Raw genomic sequence first — 23,802 nt, forward strand, 5'->3', positions numbered from 1 at the left:
GGCCCATCCAAGCCATTCAGTAGCCCATTAGACCCTTTGTTTTAATCTGTGAGAACCACCAAGTACAGCACCAGCCCCAGGGTACGTTTTGGGGTATTTAAGCTGGTCTCCCAGACCACTCGGTGCCTCGGCCATTCCCTATCCAGACCTCCTTGCTGTCCGTCTGTGGTCCCAGTGCTGGCATTGGGCCACCCTCGCTGCTGCGTCTCTGCTTCGCTCCAGGATAAGTGAGTATTCCCCCTATCATCGTTGGGAACCAGCTAATGCGAACGTCTCTATATTTCTTACTCTATGTTTCTTAGACCTTGTATGTTCTTTGTATGATTGTGCAAGCTAGGCTTACGCTACACTCAATACACGTGTTTGGACCTTACTCCTTGTCTGCCTCTTTTTCACTAGAGTGTCTGGGATCGGGACCTCCGTAAACATAGGTTATGATCCTCGCTTAATATTAATAGTTACAGACTGCTACAGCTAATTCCCCATTATAATAAAAGAGCAGTTCTGGTAACAGTTTACTGGTGGAGAATGCGGGCATAACCCGGTTCGTGTGAATACACGTGAGTCGACACGCGTGTCTTCAGCGAACTGACTTAGAGGAAAATTTTCCAGACCTCAGTGTAAAGAGCGCAATTTTAGCTCAGGGAATTAAAGGTGTGAGTGTGTGTGGCTCTAGTGAGCATTTCTATCTTGTGGGTTGGCTTTTCCCCCATTTCCTCCTTCAGCCAGCTTTGGACTACTTGCCTTTTGTGGTGCACCGCGAGGCCCTCCAGCCGTTATAACCGGTGTACTGTGGGTGAGGACCTCTGAACTGGTGAAGTTCCTGGCCACCTTCCGGGCCGCCTGAACGCGTCTATGTGGGTGGGATCCCAGAAGTAGGCTCTATAGATTTATATATACCTCCTGAAGCAGCACATATAAAATTCTCTTCCGCCCTCCCCCGTCTCTCCTAAGCCCGTCCAAACCCCGTTCCTGCCAGCACTTAGGCTTCAATCCCCGCTCCGGAGGAAACGTGAAGGGATCGATAGTCCGTTTGGTTAGTTAGCTTTGGGAATCTAAAGCCAGGTTCCTGAAGCCCCGCGGCAGCCGGCCGCACCGTGCTTGAGAGTTTTAAGGTAGACTCTTGGGCGCCTTTCCGCTCGCGAGTTTTAAGTCAGACTCGTGAGCACACCTCGCTTGGGAGTCAGTGGGACTCTTGGGCACACTTTTGCTTGGGAGTTGTTAGAACTCTTGAGCGCTTTTCCGCTTGGGAGTACCGTGGTTTTACTCCTGAGCACTTTTGCTTGGGGACTTGCAGAGGCAGTCCTTGAGCGCATTTAGTCTTTTGGTCGAGGCTTGGAGACAATTTAACCGTTTGTCTCTGAGCACGAGGCCTGGGGACACTTTGAGTTTAGTTCTTGGGCAGAGAGCTTGAGAGCATTTTGGCTTCTGAGCAGAGGCTTGGGAGCATTTCGGGTTGCCTGAGCAGAGGCTTGGGAGACCCCCTTAGTAGCAGTTCCTGAGCAGAGGCTTGGGGACGCTTTTTGGTTTTCCGAGTAGAGGCTTGGGAGACCCCTGAGCTTTGGCTTCTGAGCAGAGGCTTGGGAGCACTGAGCGTTTTTGGTTCTTGGGCTTAGAGAGCTTGAGAGCACCTTCTGAGCCAGTAAACTTTTCCTGGTCCCGTGGCTTGTAGGCAAGCTTGAAACGGGAATAGGAATTTTTCCTTCTCCCCCGGTGGAGAAGAACCGAGTGTAGGACCCTAAAATACCCTGTGAACCTAACAGTAGAACCTTAAAACCCCCTGGTAAAAACCCTTGAGGACCTGAGGGAAGGATAAACCTCCCAAAAGGGACATAGAGAGGAAGAAGTTGTTAAAACCCTTGAGCAGCTTTAATCGCCCCACCCCTGTTGTCGCTGATCCACTCTTTAACCTCCCCCGAGATCAGCCTTAAACTAAAAACGAAGAAAAATGTACCGGGCAGCCCCCACCGTGCCCCGCCTGGAGAAGTGGCTAGTTAAGAAGGGAGATTGCCCTTGGGAAGCCGGTTCCTTCAAGGGACCCGACCCGCTCCAGATAGTCAGAAGCGCCTTCCAAGATTTTTGCGAAAAAGAGAAACCTAGGTCCAGTAAGAAAGATAGATACGGAGCTTGGGCACTTTTCACCGCCCTACAGGACAGCGTGTCCCTAATTAATAAGCTACAGATAGCTCAAGAAGAGCAGGAACAGGAGATAGAGCAGTTAAGGAGAGAAAAGAAGGAACATGAGGAAAAAGCAGCCGAGTGGCGTTCCGAACGCGTTAACTTCATGCTGGAAAAGCAGGGACTAGCCGCTGCCCTCCAGGACGCCCAGCACAAGGCTGAAGTAGCCGCCGCTCGTGCCGATATGGCTGAGCACGCAGTAATTGAAGGACAGGAGAAGATTGCAAAATTAACCCATGCTGCCCAGTTCATGGCAGAGCAGAAAGTTGCAAAGATAGCCGCAGCAGACCACTCCGCTTGTAAGAGGGAGCTAGAGGCCCTAAAACAGCACCTGGGAATGCAGCAGGCCGTAATTTCCGCCGTGCATCCCGCAGCCCTCTTGGCCCTCCCCGAAGGTAGTACCGACCACTGGTCACCTCCTTCGCCCCAGCCCGAGGAAGCTCCACAGCCCCTCCATCCGATAGCTACCAAAGAAATTGTCTCCACAGACGAGGATGGCAGGAAGACAGACCGAATAGTTAAAGAGACCCGCAATTGGAGGCCCGATGAGCTCCAAGCCATAGCGGATCGAATGGGACCCCTGAACCGAGACTCAGCTATACAATGGTTTGCTCACGTGACCATGTCCCAACCCTCCGCCAGTGGCTCCGATGTAGCTCAGCTGGCTCGCCATTGTGCCAGCCCCGAAATAGTCACCTCTCTTAATGCATACATTTCTAACAGGAGACTAGCCACTCGCAGTCAGTATGGTGCCATGAAAGAGTTGTGCGCCTTCCTGTGGCCCACCAAGAGTTTAAAAGCCCTGTATATTGCAGAGTCTCAAAAACCCGGAGAGGATCCAGAGGCATATTTAGCCAGGAAACAGCTCCTAGCCGAACTAGCAGACGAGGTAGATTTAGATTTGAGCGACATGCCGGACTTCGACGACTTAGAATTCAGGAGGGCAGTCATAGATGGACTCAACAGCACCACTCGCCTAGCCCTAGCAGGAGTCGAGCCCGGGAGCATTACATGGGGAGAGCTGGAATCCCGCATCAGGAGCATTGCTGGCCTGTTGCGAGAGACCGGCGCCATCCGCCATGTGAAGTCCCCGGCCTCGCGTAGAAAGGAAAGCGAGCCGATTAGTGCAGTTACCTATGCCAATCATGGCCCCCACTCTCAGTACCGACCACAGGGACGCAGCCCGTATCCGGAGGCAAGGGGAGGAATCCTGAGGGGAAGGAGCAGTAGCTTTAACCGGGGAAGAGGACCGAGGGACTACCGTCCGGGAGTTTCCTTTGCGCCTACCCCGAGTTACAGTTCCTCCTCCCAGCCGGGACCCCACGAGCCCCGACTACAGGATGCACCCATAGCCCCTTCTCACTCGCGAGCATCGCACCCGTACCACCATCAGGTCTACCCGCCTCCAGATCAGTCTAATGCTTGGGGAGCATCGCAGGGCGACCACGAGGGCTACCGGGACCGCGGCAGCACGCCCCAGTCCAGGGACTCCCTCCGTTGGGAACTATGGATGCGCCTCAAAAACATTGGAGCGAACATGGAGCTCTTCGACGGAAAGCCCACGTCCGTTCTAATGAAGGCGATCATGGAATGGGAAGACCAGCAGCAGCCCCCAGTACCTCCGTCGGCGCCCCCTTTGCCACCGGACCCTCCCTTCTCGAATCCCCCGATAGCTGCGGTTCGGGAACGCCCGAGCCCCAACAACCCCTTTAGAGGAAGTGCCGCTTCCACCGATCAGGGTGCAGGATCAGAATAGGGTTGCCCCGAGTCCCAGTCTCCCTCCGTGGGCATAGTTGCTAAACTAAAGCCGGACACATGGGGGAGACCGACAGTGAAGGCAGGGATCGGGACTCCCGGGGAAAAGAAGAAGCCTGCCACCCTCCTCATAGATACCGGAGCTTCACTTAATATACTCCGGCCCACCTTAGTCACAAAGGGCACCCAGACCCCCACTACCATGCAGCTCGCCGGTTTTGGGGGCGGCACGCAGGAATCCCCGGTCTGGCAGGATATCCCCCTCTCCGTTGGGAACCTGGCCACCCGGATTTCGGCGTGCGCAAACCGGGGAGAAGACGATGGACTTTTGGGCATGCCATTCTTCCGTGCCGAGGGACTGACCATTGACTTAGCGAACGGGCTCCTGTGGCGCATCCCGGGAGGCCCAGACTTTGTTAATGCGGTCCATCGATGCGCAGCCCTCAAGGCCCCCCTTCCTCTCGCCCCCATCACAGGAGACCCCTGGGCTCAGGACTTTCCCGAAGTGTGGGTGACAGACAAGGCCGAGTGTGGGATAGTGAAGGGCGCCTGCGTCCTGATTGAAGGAAAGGACCCCCCTCCCCAAAGACAGTACAAGTACCCAGCAGAAGCTGAGGCAGGGATAGCCAAGACTATAGAAGGACTCCTTGAGTGGGACGTCATACTCCCGATGCAGTCCATCTGCAACGCCCCATTGTGGCCAGTTCTGAAAGCAGATGGAGTGACCTGGAGAATGACGGTCGACTTCCGTGCCCTGAATGCCACCACCCCTCCAGTTGCCCCGGTTGTGGCCAAGTATAATGAGATCCTAACGGCCATTGCCGCTGGGTCCCGGTTCTACTCGGTCATAGACCTGGCCAATGCTTTCCACTCCATCCGGTTGCATGAGTCTTGCTGGTACAAGTTCGCGTTCACTTTCCGCGGCCAGCAATACGCATTCAAGCGGACCCCCCAGGGATTCCACTCCAGCCCCAGCATTTGTCATGCTCATGTAGTTCAGATGTGGGAACGCCTCCAACCCTCCTCGAGGCCCCACGTACTGAGCTACGTGGATGACATTTTAGTCCACGCCCCCACGGAAGAATTAGCCCGCCAAATCACCAGGGAAGTCCTGGAACTCCTCCGCGAGACTGGGTTCAAGGCTAGCAGGGAAAAGGCCCAATTGGTTCAGACCAGCGTCAAGTACCTGGGTCTGACCCTGGGACCCGAGGGTCGCACCCCGGACGCCCAGCGAATGGAGGTCATTTCCAAGCTGCCTGCACCCACCGATGTCCCCTCCCTCAGAGCCCTTCTAGGAACTTTTAACTTCTCCCGAGACTTCATCGAGTCCTTTGCAGACAAAGCTCGCCCCCTTTATGCTCTCCTCAAGAAGAACACTCCCTGGGAGTGGGGACCGGAGCAACAGACAGCCTTAGCCGAGCTAAAGCGCAGTCTGGCCGCAGCCCCGGCCCTAGCCCATCCAGATGTTACCCAGCCCTTCTTTATCCAGTTAGCAGTATCAGACAAGAGCATAGGAGCCACGCTCACCCAGCAGCAAGCAGGAACCGCTAGAGTAGTAGCCTATGCCTCTCGCAACCTAACCGCAGTAGAAACTAAGTTTAGCCCATGCGAAAAGACTTGCCTTGCTCTAGTTTGGAGTCTGACCCATTGGGAATTTATCATAGGAGGTTCACGCACAATAGTGCAAACCACTCACACGCCCCTCAAATATATCCTGTCGGGAAAGATACAGGACGGACAAGTTTCAAACGCTCGCATAGCGCAGTGGACCCTGGCCCTAGTCAACCGCGGAGTGGAATTTAAAAAGGAGACCACCGAGCCTCCAGCCCCCTATGGCCTATTGGTAACCGGGACCGAGCACGAGTGCCCCCTGGACCCGCCACCGCAGGTTGTCTGGCCAGTCACTTGGGGAGTCCCGCTAGAGGAAGCCCGACAGAACGGCTTCACATGCTGGTTCTGTGACGGCTCCTCCTTCCACGTTGGAGGCTCCCCCCGGACAGGCTACGGCGCCGTGCGAGTGAGCGACGCCCATACCCTCAAAGGTCCAGCCCGTCCCCATTCCAGCCAAGCGGCTGAGGTGCAAGCGCTTCTGGCGGTGCTTGAGTTTGAGCCCCCAGAAAGCCCACTTGCCATTTACACAGACTCGGATTGGACGGCCAAAGCCGCCACGGTCTGGCTCCCGGTATGGCAGAATCAGGGGTGGAGAGCTAGCGATGGGAAACCCGTAGCCCACCTACAGCTATGGCAGCAAGTAGCAGCACTCCTCCAGTCTCGCTCAGGCCCAACGCAGGTGACCCATGTCAAGGGACACCAGAAGACGAACTCAGAGACCGCTTATTGGAATGACCAGGCAGACCTTGCAGCCAAGGCAGCCGCCACTGAAAGTGCTCCCCCACCGGAACTAGCCACCGATTGTCCCCTCCGCCCTGTCACCACTCGGGCACAAGCCCGCAGCCAAGCTCAGGGAACCGCAGGAACACTAGACCTAGCACAACTGCAGCTATCTGACCCAGAAATAACTGACCTCCTGACCGCAGGAAGGGATCAGACAGGAAGACTCATGATCAGAGAAGAGGAAGGCATAGTTTGGGCAGTAGATGCAGCCGGCGAACGCCATTGGGTAGTACCATTGGAAGTTAGGGCTGACTTAATTCAGTTTGTCCACGAGCAGGGACACCGAGGCAAGGATCTGACTCTGGAAAGGGTAAAAGAGGTTGGTTGGTGGCCTGGCATGCGCACCGAAGTAGCGCAATGGGTAGACAACTGTCTGTCCTGCGCTATGGTTAATGCAGACCCCACCGGACCTAGAGCTCCCCTCCAGCATCAGAGAATTGATGGACCCTGGGCTCGCATACAGATTGACTTTATCGGCCCCCTTCCCCCCACTGCTCGTGGCAATCGCTACTGCCTCACTGTCATAGACCCCTTTAGCAAGTGGGTCGAAGCGTTTCCGTGCAAGCGCAACAATGCAGCCACCACAGCCAAACTATTGTTCAACAATGTCTTTTCGCGATGGGGCATTGTGAGGGTCATGGACTCTGATTTAGGCTCACACTTCATCGGAGAAGTCACCCAGGAGCTTTGCAAGGCGCTAGGCATCCAGCAACGGTTCCACATAGCCGGCCACCCTCAAGCTTCAGGCGCCATAGAAAGAACCAACCGGACCCTCAAGGAGGCTCTCCGCAAGATGGTTCGCTCCTCCGGGAGAGACTGGGATGAAAAACTCCCCATAATCCTAATGGCCATTAGAGGCACTACCGCAGTTCACGGGCTCACACCCCATATGGTAATGACAGGGCGAAGAATGCAACTCCCGGAAGCCTTCTGGCTAGATACGCAGCTCCCTTCCGACATGCAGCCTGTAGTGATTAATGATGCTTGGGTCCAGGACCTGCTCTCATCCATACACGCCGTCCACATGCAAGTGGCCCAGAAGTTGGGCACAGCTCAGAAGGATATGGACCGCAAATTGGGATGGGTCAGGAACCCCAGGCAGTGGGAAGAAGGACAGCTCGTTCTGTACAGGAAGTTTTCGCAAAAGGCGCACTCACTAGCAGCCAAGTGGCAAGGCCCAGTCCCTATCACAAAAAGAGTCTCCCCAGCTGTCTATCAGGTAGCCATCCAGAGAAGGACAGGAGGAACGTGGCTAAAATACTTTCATGCCTCTCAGTTAAAAGAATGGAAAGGGAAGCCGCTGCAAACCGCCCCTCCTGTGTACGACCCTGGGGGAACCTCCACCAGTCCAGCCCCCCTCTGCCCAGTGATTCGCCAGATATCCCTCCACCCTGGGCCAGAGATACCGTGTGTCCCCTTAGACCAGACCTTTGTAGCTTTAGAATAAAAGAAATAGTAGAATATGTAGATATCGGTGTAAATGTTAAAAGTTTTTCCAATTCTATTCTTTGACCTCATTAGGCGGGCCCCACAGTTGGGACCCTTAGGAGAAGACACGGCAATCAAAGCCAAATAGGACCACCACCGAGAGTGATTCTTAATTGGATCGTAAGCCGCATGTTCGGAAAAAAAAAATTGCACAGGCAAAAGAGAGTTGCTGTGTGAAAGTGGTTGGAGAGGCTTTAGCCCAAGAGTGAATGCATTTCCAATATTGGAGACACACCAATAAAGGTGATCTCTGTATTTGAAAACATTTCACCCGCCGTGCTGGTGAAGATCCCGCATCTACGTAGATTCGGGGTCTCACCTGCCAGACCCACGCTTTCGCATGATGGTCGGCTTTGGCTTTGAGGGCCGTGCCTCCCCTGGAAAAGGACCCCCAGATAGCCCAACATCCCTCTTTTACTAATGTTCATATCCGTCATGGTGAGTTGCTATACGGCGCCACCATCTAGTACGCTTTAGTGCAAAGGTAAAAGACCCGCCAGTATTTTGTAAATATGTTACCCCTGGAATGTGTTATTGGGGTGCGTTCGCCACGCACAAGGGGCAGCGTGCCTCATTTACATAGCCAGGATCCCCCGCGCCAAGATGACCCCCGAATAACCCAGACCCAGTGGCGCCGGCAGATCTCGGCCGTCTCCGCCGCTTTTCGATAAACGCCGCCGAGCGCCCTCGGCTCCACTTCGGCCCTTTCCGCCAGCAGCCGCCCGCCCCACGTAATCTTTTCCCTTGCCCGTACCGTATAAGGGAAAAGAAGGGGGGGAGACATATTGAAGTTATAACGAAGCCCTGCCAGGCACCCCAAGTAAGGGCAACCCAAAAGTACCCCACACCCGTATGCTTCTTGCTCCGTGTATTTTTCTTTTTGCTCAGTGCATTTTTCTTTTGCTCAGTGTATTTTTCCTTTTTGCCCGGTGTATCATTTTTTTTTTTTCCTTAACTAGAAGATGGGGCCTCCCGAGGGAGCTCCCTCCAAAAATTGGTTGTCCTGCAAACATATGACGAAGGCCCATTTTTGAAAATTAAAGCGAGGGCCCCCGTCTGCAGCAACCCTTATAGTTAATGGAAGCCGCTCTTTAGTTTTTTTTCCATTTTAGAACGGCAAGGCCAGGCCGAGCCGGACAGATAGCTCTCAGCCCGCAAAATAAAAACAGCCCGCCACCGAGCAAGGGGCACCTGAAGGCCACCTAGCCTAGGCACCCAGGGACCCCTGGGGCGAGTTTGCATAATCCCGCCTAACGTACAGCCGACCCTTGCTCGACGTAAAGACGTCTCCCCTGAAATATACATGCTATAGAAAGAAACCTTCGCACAGGAGTTCCCCAGAGCAACAAGCTGGAAGGCCCGCTTAGTGCTCTGGGACTTCTCGTTCGAACCCCGCTTAACAGACAGTGCTGGCAGAAAAACGCTCTCCCTTTTTCTTTTCCCCCTTACGCCATTTATTTTGCTGCAAGAAACTCAGGGAGCCTGTACTTATATCCGCAGGTCTCCCCAGGATATTTTCGCCAAAAAGGAAAGGAAGGCCAGGAGATGAGGCACCTGGCTACTCTGTGTTTGCTCGTGCTGGCAGGCACCCTAATAGAGGGACGCCCGTCCAAATTAATGCCCTACCCCCACTGGAGATGTATCAATACACTAGCAGGGAATGAGATGATGGTCTGCAAAGTTGTGCAGCAGAGCAATATGACCACCCCCACGGATCGCACAAACTTCCGCAGTTGTGAAGAGCAGTGGATCCGACCCCCAGAGCTTGTTATTTTATGTGTAGGAGTTAAAACCATGTCCCAAGAACTAGTATGTTACTCGCCTACTGATACAGTTTCACCACTTGCTCCAATTCCATGTATGTTTCTTCCCCGTATCAGGCCTGCCCCCACCGCAGTCCCGGTGGTAGACAAATATACCACCCCTGCCAATTTCGAAACCTCGCCATTTGTTACTGAGGCTTTTGGACCATACTGTGAAGTTATTTTAGTGTCGGCCGCAGTATGGAAGGCAGGAGACCCCTTTAGAATGACCATCCTACTAGGCACTACTACCACTGAGTCTGCATCAGTCACTATCATGCCCCCTTCAGGCACAGTTCTCTCCTTTGCTATAGAACGCTGGGAGAACCTGACCTGGATTGTAAAGGAGGAAGACCTAGCCAAACACGGCCCACCTGATTGGATACTGGTTCAACAGACGCCCGAATGCCAAACTAAGCCCCTAGTAGAGAAATTTCACCGGCTGGGGCTGCTCTTTGTAAATTTGACTCACGAACCAGGCAATTATTCCCTGCTGATCCGGACCCAGGAGACCCACGCCATCCAAATTGACCCTTTGATTGCTAGCAATGAGCAATTGAGCCAAGGCGGCACGCATATAGTGGGCTCCCATGTTTTGAAAACTGACATTCGAGAGAGAGTTCTAGTCCGCCCGCAAATGTCTTTAAAAGAGATCCGCATAGACTTAGCTGAACTAAATGTAACCCAGAGGCTGCCGCAGTGCGCTCCCTATCTGGAGGCCGGTAGCAAGGGTTGGAATGCATGGCTACAACTGTGGATCGATCCCTCCCCCTCTCTCTCGCGTGCCAGGCGAAGCATTGCCGACTGGACTGCTCCTGCAGCCGGAGGCTTAGCAATCATGGATTCGGTCAACATTGAGACTCTCGCTAATAAGTTTGCCCATGTCACGACTAGCATCTCCGACTTAGGTAAACCGGTGGTGCAGTCTCTAAATTCCATTTCGAATGGGCAACACGAGATCAGCTCCATTTTAGTTAACTGGGAGAGTCAAATTGAAGGAGATTTTTCTCTGCTGCTCAAAGGGACACAGTCTTTGGAACGCAACATGTCAATAGCCATGGCATGTATGCAAGCCCAACAATTAAACCAGGCTGTGGCCATGGGGCTAATTCGGCAAGCCATGGACGGGCACTTGCCCCTGGAAATTAAAAGATTGATTATGCCCAAATTGTCACCCATAGAACTGGAGCTTGAATCCTGGTGGTCTCTCGTAAATTCCTCATTCTCACCGACCACCCAGGAGCTTAAACTATTTTTATTAACGGCCAGTGCGCACGAGTCATTCCATGTGTATCCAGTCGTGCCTCTGGGACTCCAAGTCAGCGACACCGAAGTCCTCTACGCCCGCCACCCCGACCATTGGGCCCGCTTCACCCCGACCGGATGGCAGCTCGTCAGCCTCCAAGGGTGCCAGCATCGAGACCAGACCGGCTTCATTTGCCAAGACCAAGCCTTTGCACCGCATCACCCCTGTGTACCGCAAGTCGACGCCCTCAATGAGTGCTCTTTTGAGGTCGTCCGGGAGAACAGCTCCGCTGTGGTCTACATTGGGAAAGGATGTGCCTGCGTGCGAACGGCCTGCGACTTTGTGGTCCTGAACTCGTTCCAGCTCAAGCCCGTGATCCCGGGAGTCAACCGCTGCTTTTGCAACCTGTCTTCGGTGGCAGCCTGCGACTTCACCTACACGGTACCGGTCTGGACCCAAGAAGAGATCCTGATGGCACCCTCCATCTATCGTTATGTGAAGCCCATTCCCCTTGGCATCGGTCTGGAATTAATCCACGAGCTCCTGACCCACCCGCAGCTCCACCGCACCCTCCAGAGCATCCAGAGGGACGGGGATACCACTGCTTTGGTTGTGTCCCACAACGGAAAGGAGATTTTGGATCTTGCCCAACGGATCAAGACCACGGGTGAGCACTCGTGGTGGGAAACCCTCTTTGGTTGGAGCCCCACTGCCACTGGAATTTACAATTTGGCTTTGCACCCGATCGTTGTTATTTTGGCCTTTCAAGTTTTGTTATGTGCCTCACTGCTTTATTTGGGCTGTTGGAGCCGCCGACAGCTCCAGCAACTCCAGCTGTCTTACCGCTTGGATCACTATAACCCCGACCTTCTTCTGCCTTAAGGGATATTCTTGGCGCCCTCCTTTAACCCTTGTTTATTTGCTTGCGTTGTCATGAACTATGACAATATTTTATTATGTGTATGGATCCTGAACCAGCCCCATGGACGCTTTGCTGCCGGACACCGCTCCGAGGCCCTCTTGTGGACTAGGGGGGGACATATTTCTCTGCCTCCCAGCCCACGGCCCGTCTCCAAACGACCGCCAGCAGCGCCACCTCCATGAGGACTAGAACTGTGTGCCTGAAGCCCTTCTCGCCGCTCACCGACCCTGCTCTGCGGATTGTCGCAGACAGCAAGGGGGGGTGGAAGTGTGTTTTGGAACACATGGACTAAGTTTGCCTGTTTCTGTAAATATGCAACCCAGTCTAGCAGCTGTACTGCGGACTGAGCCGTCTGTGATCTTTGTGCCCTATTGTTTTATGAATTTCTTTGCATTGCTTCTTATGAATTTTAACTCCCATGAATTTAGCCCCGAACTAGTCCCTCTCTCTATCTATTGCAAGTGCGCCCATTAACTTTATCCCATGAATTTGATTTTAACCTTTTGAATTGCCTTTTTAACCTGACTCCCTCCGCCGAGGTAATTCTAGCCTATTTATTGTTTTATGAATTTGGTTTTAACTGAGACCCCTCCTGAACGGTCTCTTTTTATTGGGTATTTAAACATTGGTTTTAGACTTTATGAATTTGGTTTTAATCTAACTATTGATTTGGGTTTTAATTGCAGAGTGTATTTTTCTGCCCCCATGAGCCTTCCGCCGCCTACCCCTCATGAATTGTTTCCACGCACTTGCTTTTATTCTTGCTGCTTTTGACTTCATGAACTATTGCTTTTAATCACATATATGTATTTATGATTTTAACCATTTATGAATTAGCCTACCCTCAATGAATTATGCCATGCTTGCACACTTCACTTTACCCTGTATGAATTGCTTTTAGTTGTCCCTGCTTTTAATCCTATGTATTTATGATTTTAGTTATCTATGAATTGATCCATGTGTATGAATTGCTCCTGGTTTTTAACGCTTTTAACCCACCATGAATTCCGTATAAATTACCTCTCGCCATGAATTGATCAATGTACCCAAACATGAATTGTTGTTGTTTATATGCATGAATTGATCATTGCTGCCTATTACTATGAATTACTATTGCTATAAATTATTGCTATTTATTCTGACGATTGCACTTAGCACACCCCCTGGTGTGAACCCAGAGACCTGCAGCCCATTGGCTGATCTAAATTGCACTTATTCGGTTAGGTGGTTCTCCAAACTAAATTTTTGAGTGATGCCTCCCCCTCCTTCCCTTCCCACTCCTTCTTCGCTCGAAGCTCGACCACCGGACATTGCCGACCACCTCGCCTTTGAAGTCAAGTTCGGAGACCCGCGCGCCTGACGTCCCGGGGTCTCCGAGGGGGGGAATTGTTGCCAAGTAGGCCCCCTCCCCTGCTTTGAAGCCTGCTATGAACTGTGTTAAAGTTTCCTGCGTTGCTGTTTCTCTGCTGCACAAAGATTGCTTTGCACGTGTGTGTTCTGATACACGTGTCAGTTTCCTGTCTGCGTGTCAATTACCTTGCTGCTGCAATAGACTGTGTAGTTTACTGACTCCATGTTTGGGTAACTGCACAAAGGACTCTCTTTCTGGGCAGCCCTGCCCTGACCTGTATCTGGAATTCCCAGTGTGTGTTTGGACTGTGTTCCCCGTGCCTGCATTGCCATCTGCCATGGACCGTGCCTGTTCCCTGCTTTGGACTGTGTTTTAAAGTGTTGTTCCCCCTGCCTCCATGGAAGCCTGCCTCATATGGGCCCAAGCCGCTGCTAGCAGCCGGGCGCCTGCCGAGGAAACCTCCAGCGAGCCTGGCTAGGCGCTCCCTGGTCAGTTCCCGTCTGGAGCCTCCCGCGAGCCGGTCCCCGAGCTTGCCCTCGCTACCGGGCAGCCTGCTATCCAGCCCCAGCTATGCCCAGCCGGCATCCATGTTCTCAGGCACCCAGAAGACCCAGAGGAAGAGACTGCTTTGAGAAGCCATTTCGGCGAAGCGGGCACACCACGTCCGCAGCGAGAGTACCTCGCCCCGCTCTGCATATCTTAGGAGCCGCCCCGGAGAAGGAACTAAGTGCCGACCATCCCAAGCACTTAAAGAATGCATCTCAAAGAAACCTCCGCATTCCAAAGCTGATGACATCAGGACAAGCCCTGTCCGCTGGAACATCCTTTCAGCCCACTCGGATTTCCCCCTCCCTCTTTTGTCCCCTCTTCCTGAGGTGTCACTTATCACAATCTGATTACCAAAGTGGCCCATCCAAGCCATTCAGTAGCCCATTAGACCCTTTGTTTTAATCTGTGAGAACCACCAAGTACAGCACCAGCCCCAGGGTACGTTTTGGGGTATTTAAGCTGGTCTCCCAGACCACTCGGTGCCTCGGCCATTCCCTATCCAGACCTCCTTGCTGTCCGTCTGTGGTCCCAGTGCTGGCATTGGGCCACCCTCGCTGCTGCGTCTCTGCTTCGCTCCAGGATAAGTGAGTATTCCCCCTATCATCGTTGGGAACCAGCTAATGCGAACGTCTCTATATTTCTTACTCTATGTTTCTTAGACCTTGTATGTTCTTTGTATGATTGTGCAAGCTAGGCTTACGCTACACTCAATACACGTGTTTGGACCTTACTCCTTGTCTGCCTCTTTTTCACTAGAGTGTCTGGGATCGGGACCTCCGTAAACATAGGTTATGATCCTCGCTTAATATTAATAGTTACAGACTGCTACAGCTAATTCCCCATTATAATAAAAGAGCAGTTCTGGTAACAGTTTATGTCCACTAAATGATCCTACTATATAAAAGGCAAGCCGTATTGGCGACGACTCACTTTTTATCCTCACACAGGTGCATTGTCGATGACTGTGGCCTTGAGGCTGCTGAGAAGCGCCCACTTGCCACTGGGAGGGGCCCACCACATCGATGGCCTGAGCACTCCTCCCCACGCCTCCCTTCAGCGCCCTCCCGCTCCAGGCCACTGCAAAGTGCCTGCTTGCCACTGGGAGGAGGCCTGCCGAATCAATTTTCTAGAGCCTGTTGTATTTTTTCACACAACGTGTTGTTGCTAGTCAAATATAAGTGGTAGGAGGCATAAAAAGGGGGAAATCCCTGTTGTGAAACCCATGTGGAGAAACTCTCCCACATGTGGACCTAAGAAGCATGGGTGGAAGGCTTACGAGCATTTTGAATGTCTTGTGTGGCCTCATCTGAGAGAATCATAGTGGAGGGTTTGTGAGCCAAACTGTCAGCTTGAACCTACTGAGTCTACTTGACATCTATTGCTCTCCTTCAGGTGAGGATAACAAAACAGTTGACTCTGGACGGGACCACCAAACCTGCGCACATTGCTGTCCTAACCCCTTACAACGCCCAGGTAGTCGAGATCAAGAAACTGCTTTCCAAAGAGAGGCTGCAAGACGTGACTGTCTGCACCATCATGAAAAGTCAAGGCAAGTTGCTGACGAAGCGTCATGCATTTTAGAAAAGTGCCTCCACCCCAGAATGTAGGGGGTCCGATGAAACCTTTACAGCTTTGAATCACGACAAATATTGAATGAAAACATGTATGGGCAAAGGAGAATCTTCGGTCTGGAAGTAAATCCTTAACCCCGCCCCCTTCTCCCCAGCCACACTTCTTCTCCTTCTTTGGAAGTTTTTAAGCAGAGGCTCGATGGCCACCGGACAGCAATGCTGATTCTGTGAACCTGGGCAGATCGTGAGGGGGAGGACAGGAAGGGTTACATCAGGGCTTAGTTCTTGTGGCCCCTTCTTATATGCCCAGGGTAATGCCAGTCGCCACCTAGGGGGTCAGGTGGGCAGGGGGTTGGACTAGATGGTCTGTATGGCCCCTTCCAACTCTATGATTCTATGATTCTATGATTTATATACCGCCCTTCAGGACAACAATGCCCACTCAGAGCGGTTTACAAAGTATGTTATTATTACCCCACAACAATCACCCGGTGGGTGGGGCTGAGAGAGCTCCAGAGAACTGTGACTAGGCCAAGGTCTCCCAGCTGGCTTCGCGCAGAGGAGTGGGGAATCAAACCCAGCTCTCCAGATTAGAGCCTCGTGCTCTTAACCACTACACCAAACTGGTAGCAGTTTTCCCCAGGCCAATCTGGGTAGGAATCCTGACAGTGTTTTGCCATCTTCTGGGCATGGAGTAGGGGTCACTGGGGGTATAGGGGGAAAGTAGTTATGACTTTCCTGCATTGTGCAGAGGGCTGGACTAGATGACTCTGGAGGTCCCTTCCAACCCTATGATTCTATGACTTTTAGAAGAGCATCTCTTCTGGGCTGTAATTTACATGCTGTTTATATCTGTGGTCATTTAATTCCTCCAAGGACCTCACAGGGTTGTGTGCATGGGATCCCCACCCCTCCTTCACAACCACCCTGTGAGGTGGATTAGGCTGGGCAAGAAGTGCCTGTCCCATGGTCTCCCAGTGAGTTTCCTGGCTGAGCAAGGCTAATTCTCATGCCATTTCCCACCCCCAGGAAGCGAATGGAAGTATGTGATCGTGTCCACCGTACGGTCCTGCTCCCGGTCAGCTATTGACGAAAGGCCCACAATAAGCTGGCAGAAGAAGTATTTAGGGTTTGTGACCGACCCAAACCAGATCAACGTCTGCATCACCCGGGCACAGGAGGGGCTCTGCATTATTGGTAAGTAGTCAGACTCTCCTTCTGCACACGTTGGATAACGCACTTTCAATGCACTTTAGCTATCGTTTGGAAGTGGATTTTTTGTTTCACACTTGAAAAATTCAGTTCCAAATGATCTCTAAAGAGGATTGGAAGTGCATTATCCAACATGTGCGGAATCAGCCAGAAAGGTTGGGGGCAGTTTTGCGCTTGACTGCGGTGTGTGGCTGGAGGCAGAATTGCTTAAGATGCCTGGGGAGCCCTCGGTATCCCCGGGGAACTATCAGGACAGCTAGGAGGCGTTGCAAAGAGGGAGGGATGGCGTGATGGGCTGAGGGCCACCAGCTCCAATTGCCGTAGTTGGTGTTCGCTCTCTTGTTCCTTTTTGCCTGAAGGGCAAATGTGATAAGGTCTTTGGGTCCCCTGCGTGTCCACCTCGGTCCTGTTGACAAATGTCTTCCGGGAGTTCCATGTTCCAAACTTAATTCCCAGGGGTGTAGCAGTCTGATTTGGATCGGGACCCATAGCACACAGTGAGGCATCCTGCCGTGCCATTTTCTTGCAAAACAGAAAGGACGCAAGTCCACCACGAGCTCCAATCTCTCACTATGATTTAACAGTCATATATTCTTTTTATAATAGTTAAAAGTGCTATGTACTGATGGTATTACACATAGTCTAACATGCTCAGACTACTAACAAAAGCGGTGCACCTCACTCAATAATTATATCACAAATCCTATATCAATAAATATTTCCCTGGAAGAAACGACGGAGGGAATATTTCGTAGGACACTGATTGATCATAAATTCGAAACCAACTTTGGAATAGGTGCAATTTCCTTGAAAAAGTACTGACGAAATAGGAACAGAGCTAGCAACCTGTCGGGAAAAGGGTTACCTCGATAAACTCTTTTCTCTGCGTGAGAACTGGAGGAAGAGAACTGGGAGTAGCATCAGGGGCGGCGCGCCCGCGGCCGCCCCTACGTGCATGTGCATGCCCCCGGGCTGTGTGATTGCATCACCGCGTGATGTCATTGAGCAGCAAAGCCGGACCCATTGGCTGGCGGGTGGCTGGGGTGGTGTGCAGAGGCTGTCTGTGCTCCACACACTGCCCCGGACGCCTGCCGTGCGTGGCCCGCAGCTGCTGCACCCGGCCGGGGGCGTGTGGTGGCGGCAGTGCGGGGTTGACCGGCTGCAGCAGCTGCGGACCAGGCACACCAGCTCCGTGGCGTGTGCCTCTGCCCCCAGCACCCCCTCTGGCGCCCTAGCACACGTAGCGCCCACCTCACCACCACAATGGTGGCGCCAGCCCTGAGTAGCATACATCCAGCAGTATCGGAGACTACTTACCATTGGCACACGTGAGCATTTTTTATTGGACTCCTGAGAGAGGAACGTTTTTTTTCTGATGTTATATGAACTGGATTAACATCTCCTCCGGTTGCATTTCTGTTGGGGTGTAGCAGCACGTTTGCACATTTTGGAAAATAGCCTGAGAGTATTAGCACTGGGTTCTTATGAATTTGTAATTGGCTTCATGACTTCTGTGGAAATATTTACTGATACGGGATTTATGGTATAATTAGTGAGTGGGGTGTGCTGCTTTTGTTAATTGTCCGAGCACGTTAGACTATATGTAATACCAGGGCTTTTTTTCTGGGAAAAGAGGTGGTGGAACTCAGTGGGTTGCCAGCACACGGGGCAACTCTTGGTGGGAGGTGGTGCCCCTGGTACCATGTGCGCACACACAAAGTGCATGCATGCTTCCGGGACTGCGCAATGATGTCACTTTGGGTCAGCTAGAATAAGGGGGAGTTTTTTAAAGTTTAAATTGCCCTCAGCGAAAATGGTCACATGGCTGGTGGCCCCGCCCCCTGACCTAGAGACAGAGGGGAGTTGAGATTGCCCCCCGCGCTGCTGAGCGGCGCAGAGGGCAATCTAAACTCCCCTCTGTCTGGAGATCAGGGGGCGGGGCCACCGGCCATGTGACCATTTTCAAGAGGTGCTGGAACTCCGTTCCACCGCATTCCTGCTGAAAAAAAGCCCTGTGTAATACCATCAGCACGTAGCACTTGAACTGTTATAAAAAGAATATATGATTGTTTAATCATAGTGAGTGACTGGAGCTCGTGGTGGACTTCTGTCCTTTCTGTTTTGCATTCTAACCCACGAGAGCCTCTGTCCGTCTTTTGGCGTGCCATTTTCTTGACCTGAAGCGACCTTCGGGAAATGCTGTTTACACCATACTTACTATGTACATTGATGGGCTACATGCCATTTCAGGTTGAAAAAAGAGTATGGGGGGAAAGCTTCAGCCCCTCCTTCCCCCACATTGTGGTCTTGATCCTAATTGAACCTGCGCTCACCAGGGAATTAAGTCCTGAACATGGGATTCCCAGGGCATGCCTGTTGACAGGACTAGGGCGGACACATCGGGGACACAAGAGCTTCGTAACAGCTGATCGGGGTCTGCAGTGGCAGCTGAGGTGGCCAGTTTTGGTTCAACTGCCAACTTTCCCCATAAAACAGAATCCTCCCATGTCAATCTCACCACCGTTTAACACCCAATTTTTAGTTGTGTCGTAACTCCTTCAATGAGACTGCTTGGCCGTGAATCACAACTCAGTGGGTTCATCAGGAACAAATTTCATTTTCCTCTCTCCCCCCCTCCCCAACCCTTTTGTTTGTAGGCAACCGTCACCTCCTCGAAAGCAACCCCTTGTGGCGAAGACTTGTGCAACATTACCGGGCCCAGAGATGTCTCACCTTCGCAACCGCAATCCAAGTTCGGAAGAAGCTGGCTGCTCGCAGATGAGGACGCAGTGCCGACTGGGCAAACCCTAGCACATTCCTAATGTTCCTTGTCTTGCTTTCTTGGCCTCTTTCTACCTTTTTAAAGAACACCCAAGAACTGCTGTGGTGCACCACCTAAATCTGTTATGGCAGTGTGCTGTGAGCAGCCTCACACAAAGAACTTTGAACCTGAATTTGGGGACCATGCCACGTAGATGGTGTGCCGCCAGTGGTCCAGGTAGCATTATGTAGCACCACATGCGAGGGCTGGGGAGCATTGATTCAGGCTTCCTTTCCTTTCTTACTAGTGCTTCCTGCTGGAGTACACCAGTGGCAAAACCACTGCAAAGCACTGGGAACTACATCTGCACTGTACAGTGGCAACCACTGTATTATGAGATTTAATTATGAGATTTGATGAATTCCTTTTCTTACATTCCTCTTTATGTTTCTGGATGCATCCTTTCTAGAAGAAAAATATTCACATGTGGAGGCCAAAGTTTTGGGGTGTTTTGTGGAATTCCCAGCCTGGCATTCAGGGAAAATACATCTTAACTTAGCTTGGGTTTGTTGACCAAAAGGACATCTTGAGAAACTAAATGATGGCCTGCGAAGGACATTTAGGAGAATACCAGCTATGGCGGAACCAAAGGCTTGAAGCTGATTTTATCCCATTCTTGAAGCTGATTTTATCCCATGCTTGAAGCTGATTTTATCCCATGGATCCTGTCTCATTCTATAGTGGAAGACGCGCACATGGCATATGAAGCATGAACATTTTCCAGCACGGCGCTGAAAAGTCTATAAAGGAGACTTAGCCATAGATGAGTTTATTTTTATATAAGAAGACTGTTTTTATCTTTTAAACGAGGGTTATCTTGGCCATGGAATGTAAATGGTTCAGGGTAGCCTCAGTCCAAGGAATATTTTCTACTTTTTAAAAAATATTTTTAAAAGGTGTCATTCTGAACTTTTATTTGAAAGCGTTTCCATTTGGCAAGGATATATTGTGGGTTTGTTCTTTTAAAAGACAATTGTGGCTTGAGCACCAGGTTTGCTTCTCCAAAGAGAGATTGGGTTGGCTTGAAGCAAGCCAACCTTTTCTCTCGTGGTGATCCCTGAGTTGGTTATGGTGACCGTTACCCCCCTCTACAGATTACGGGAGCAGAAGAAGATTACACATGGGCCTACACGGCTGCTAGTGTATAAGCTGAGATGGTGATTTTCAGCCCATGAGTCAAGAACCTCTAGTGGGTCATGAACCCCATAGATGAGCCTGAGAGCGGGACCACAAGTGACGCCTGACACAGGTTGGACACTTGTCGGCTCCCCTCAAGTTTTGATGGGAAATGTAGGCGTCCTGGTCTTGCAGCTTGGCTCTCCGACTGCTGTCCAACGGACTTTTCAACTGTCACTTGTCCAACATTCCGCCAAGCTGCCTACATTTCCCATCAAAACTTGAGGGAAGCTGGCAAGTGTCCAACCTGTGTCAGACATCACTTGTGGTTCCGCTCTGAGGCATGGCTTGCATTTCCTGCCTTGAGATTGCTTGGTGTGCTATCCATGGTCCTGGTTTGTCTCTGCCTCTTCCTGTGCTGCGCCTCTGCTGTCATGTGACTTCCTGTCATGTGTTTGAAGCCCTGCATTGCTGCTTGGAGGGTGTGGGTGAAAGATAGGTCCTAGTTCTGGGAAAATTGAGGTCCGCTGACCCGGTATAACCAGCACTGGCTATCTGGATATCAAAATAGTAAAGAGTCCAGTAGCACCTTTAAGACTAACCAGCTTGATTGAAGCATAAGCTTTCGAGAATCACAGCTCCCTTCATCAGATGCAACTTTATTGTAGCATAAACTTTCGAGAATCACAGCTCTCTTTGTCAGATGCAACATTATTGTAGCATAAGCTTTCGAGAATCACAGTTCTTTTTGTCAGATGTGATTCTCGAAAGCTTATGCTACAATAAAGTTGGTTAGTCTTAAAGGTGCCACTGGACTCTTTACTATTTTGCGACTAAAGACTAACACGGCTAATTCTGGATCTATCTGGGTATCGACACCTTTGTTAGTTGTGGTTTATAGTCTCCTGTGCTACAGGCTTTTGTGTCCAGGACAGCGGATCTGTGTGGATTGCACTGTTTCTATGTGGGTTGTGAGCCGCACTGGCATGCACCTGAAATATTGGAGACAAGGGGAGGCGCACGTGTGGTCTCATTCTGCTCTGAGTATACTAAGTGCTTGTCTAATATTGCTTCATGAAATTCAGTGATTGGAATTTCCAGAGATCCGGTGTGTGTTTGTGTGTGTCAATTCTTAGCTTCTTCCTAGCCCAGATGCTAGATTCAGTACACAGTAATCCATGACATATCCATTTAAAACTACGAGGACCACAAGGGCAAATTGAGCCAAATGTTTGCACTAAGACAATGCTGCTGAACATTTTCCTAGGAGCATGGGAACACGCGAGAAGGAGGCTGGCAACTGTGGTCTTACTGCGACTCTGCGTCGACGGCTTTGTGCAGATTTATACTTTTGTAGCTGCTTTTTCGTAGCATTTGGGAGGGGAGGGGGCAGAAGCATCTCAGAATCCCAGCCTCAGTTTTAGGCGTGCTTAATTTTAGTGCAATAGGGAGCGTACTGTGAAAACTAGAAAATGTGTGTCTTTTTCTTTGGGCTGGGGTTTTCCTCCCTGGAAATCGAAACTTATTATCAAGGATCTTGAACAAGACAAGGCAATTCTTTTCCACTGTTCTACCTCAGTGTTTTTAAGTATGGCAGTGCTGCGTACTTGGTCCTTTTTCAAGATTTGCTGCCCCCCCCGCCCCCCAATACTTGTGTCACTTTGCTGTGGGACGTATTTTGGGCAGCAGAGATGACTCTGTTGTTTAAGTCTCTGTGCTCTCTGTTTAAACACCAGCGAAACTCTTGGGTCTGCAGGTCAGGCGCCTGCAATTTTTTTATTCGCCCTTCTACCAAAGCATGCCTACTCTGTAAACCATGTGTATCCCTAAAAAAATTAGTTAGAAGCAGCTTTTTTAAAGTTTCCTGGCCTGGTTGCCTGGAGTTGAGCATTACTCACCGTAAGCGAACAGGCAATAGAATTTTCAGAATTGTGTGATATGAAAAATGGCCCCAGCCACACTGTAGTTTCAGGACCCAGGGCTTGCAATTAACCTTTCCTTTTTAGAGAGTCTGTTGATATTGAAATAGCCATGTTCTCAGATGCTGCCTTCTCCGGTGTACTCATTCTTCTAAACAAAAGACTTGTTCAATGTAGAAATGTAAACCTGTTATTTTATAAAAGACATGTAAAGGCAGGGGCAATTTTCAAAGCTATTTTTAGTGCAATAACGTTCAGATGCAAATGACGAGCACGGCCAAGCAGGGAGTTCTCCTGTTTGAAGGAGACCCTGCTCTTGTGTAGGCCCACGAAAGATCACACAGCTGGAGCATACTGAAAATGTTGATTGTGTATGAAACGGACTAAAGATTTTGGACTGTAATTGGTTGTGTGTCTTTTTTTTTAAAGCTGTCATTAATCATGGATTTTGATTCTCTGCATTTTAGCTTTGGTTTTTGGGATAGATATACTGGTGGTTTAAAAAAAAATGAATTCATACGTAAGCTGCTTTGGCTGGACCAAGGTGGGGGGGGGGCTGATTCGTTAAGAGGATTATAGCTACCATCCCTGAGCAGTGCAGAAGGTAGGAGATTTGGACACTTTGTCCGAGGGAGGGGGGCAGAGGTGATGACAATAAGGTTGCCAGCTCCAGGTTGGGAAATTCCTGGAGATTTGGGGGTGGAGCCTGGAAAGGGTGGGGTTTGGGTAGGGGAAGGACTTCAGCTGAGTATAATGCTGTAGTGTCCACCTTCCAAAGAAGCCATTTTCTCCAGGGGAACTGATCTCAGTGGCCTGGAGATCAGCTGTAATTCCGGGAGATCTCCAGCCACCACCTGGAGGCTGGCAACCCTAGGTGACAAAGATACTGGGTGATTATTTCCTTCGGCAACACTCCGGGGTGGTAGCTGTAGCTCTCCCAGTGAAACCCCATGTGAACTGCCTCTGTTAGAACCTCTTTTATGAGCCAACATACAGGAGAGGCGTTTGGTTTTAAATTAAGTTTTGTATAGATTGTATAAATCATGACTTCTTGTATTCTATTTTTTCAATGTTTCTATGAATCTCAACATTCCTCTTCAATTAAGAATGGTAAAGATGATCGTATTGCACAAAATAAAAATCTTTTATGGTGATATTAATCAGCGGTGTGTCTATGTGTGTGCACCCTGTTGAGAAATACTGGTATTGTCTGTTAGCCCTAGTATTTTGTCTCCTGTCCCTTCGCCTGGACTCAGTTCTTCAAACACCTTCCCTGAAAATAAGAGTTGTGTGGTGGGCGACTGCCTCCATGTCTTCCAAAACGAAAACCAACACAGAATTCACTCAGCTCTCCATCTTCCTTTAGCAATCCTTTCACCCCTTTGTCGTCCAAGGGCCCCATTGTCTTCCCAGCCTGTTTCCTGCTTCTCATGTATTTAAGGAAATTCTTTTTTTTAAATCTTAATGGTTTTAGCAAA

General features: G+C 50.8%; 1 protein-coding gene across 1 annotated transcript in view; it reads left to right on the forward strand.

Moving 5' to 3' along the window:
• The window catches only part of HELZ2 (helicase with zinc finger 2), a 104,466-nt gene extending 80,982 nt beyond the window's left edge, over positions 1 to 23,484 (forward strand). The window contains 3 exon segments of the mRNA XM_054979875.1: positions 15,078 to 15,238; positions 16,290 to 16,453; positions 19,126 to 23,484. Of these exon segments, the coding sequence (XP_054835850.1) occupies positions 15,078 to 15,238; positions 16,290 to 16,453; positions 19,126 to 19,250 (450 nt within the window). The 3' untranslated portion in view covers positions 19,251 to 23,484.
• Positions 23,485 to 23,802: the final 318 nt, after the last annotated feature.

Source organism: Eublepharis macularius, chromosome 5 (assembly GCF_028583425.1).
Source record: "Eublepharis macularius isolate TG4126 chromosome 5, MPM_Emac_v1.0, whole genome shotgun sequence".
Taxonomy (NCBI): domain Eukaryota; kingdom Metazoa; phylum Chordata; class Lepidosauria; order Squamata; family Eublepharidae; genus Eublepharis; species Eublepharis macularius.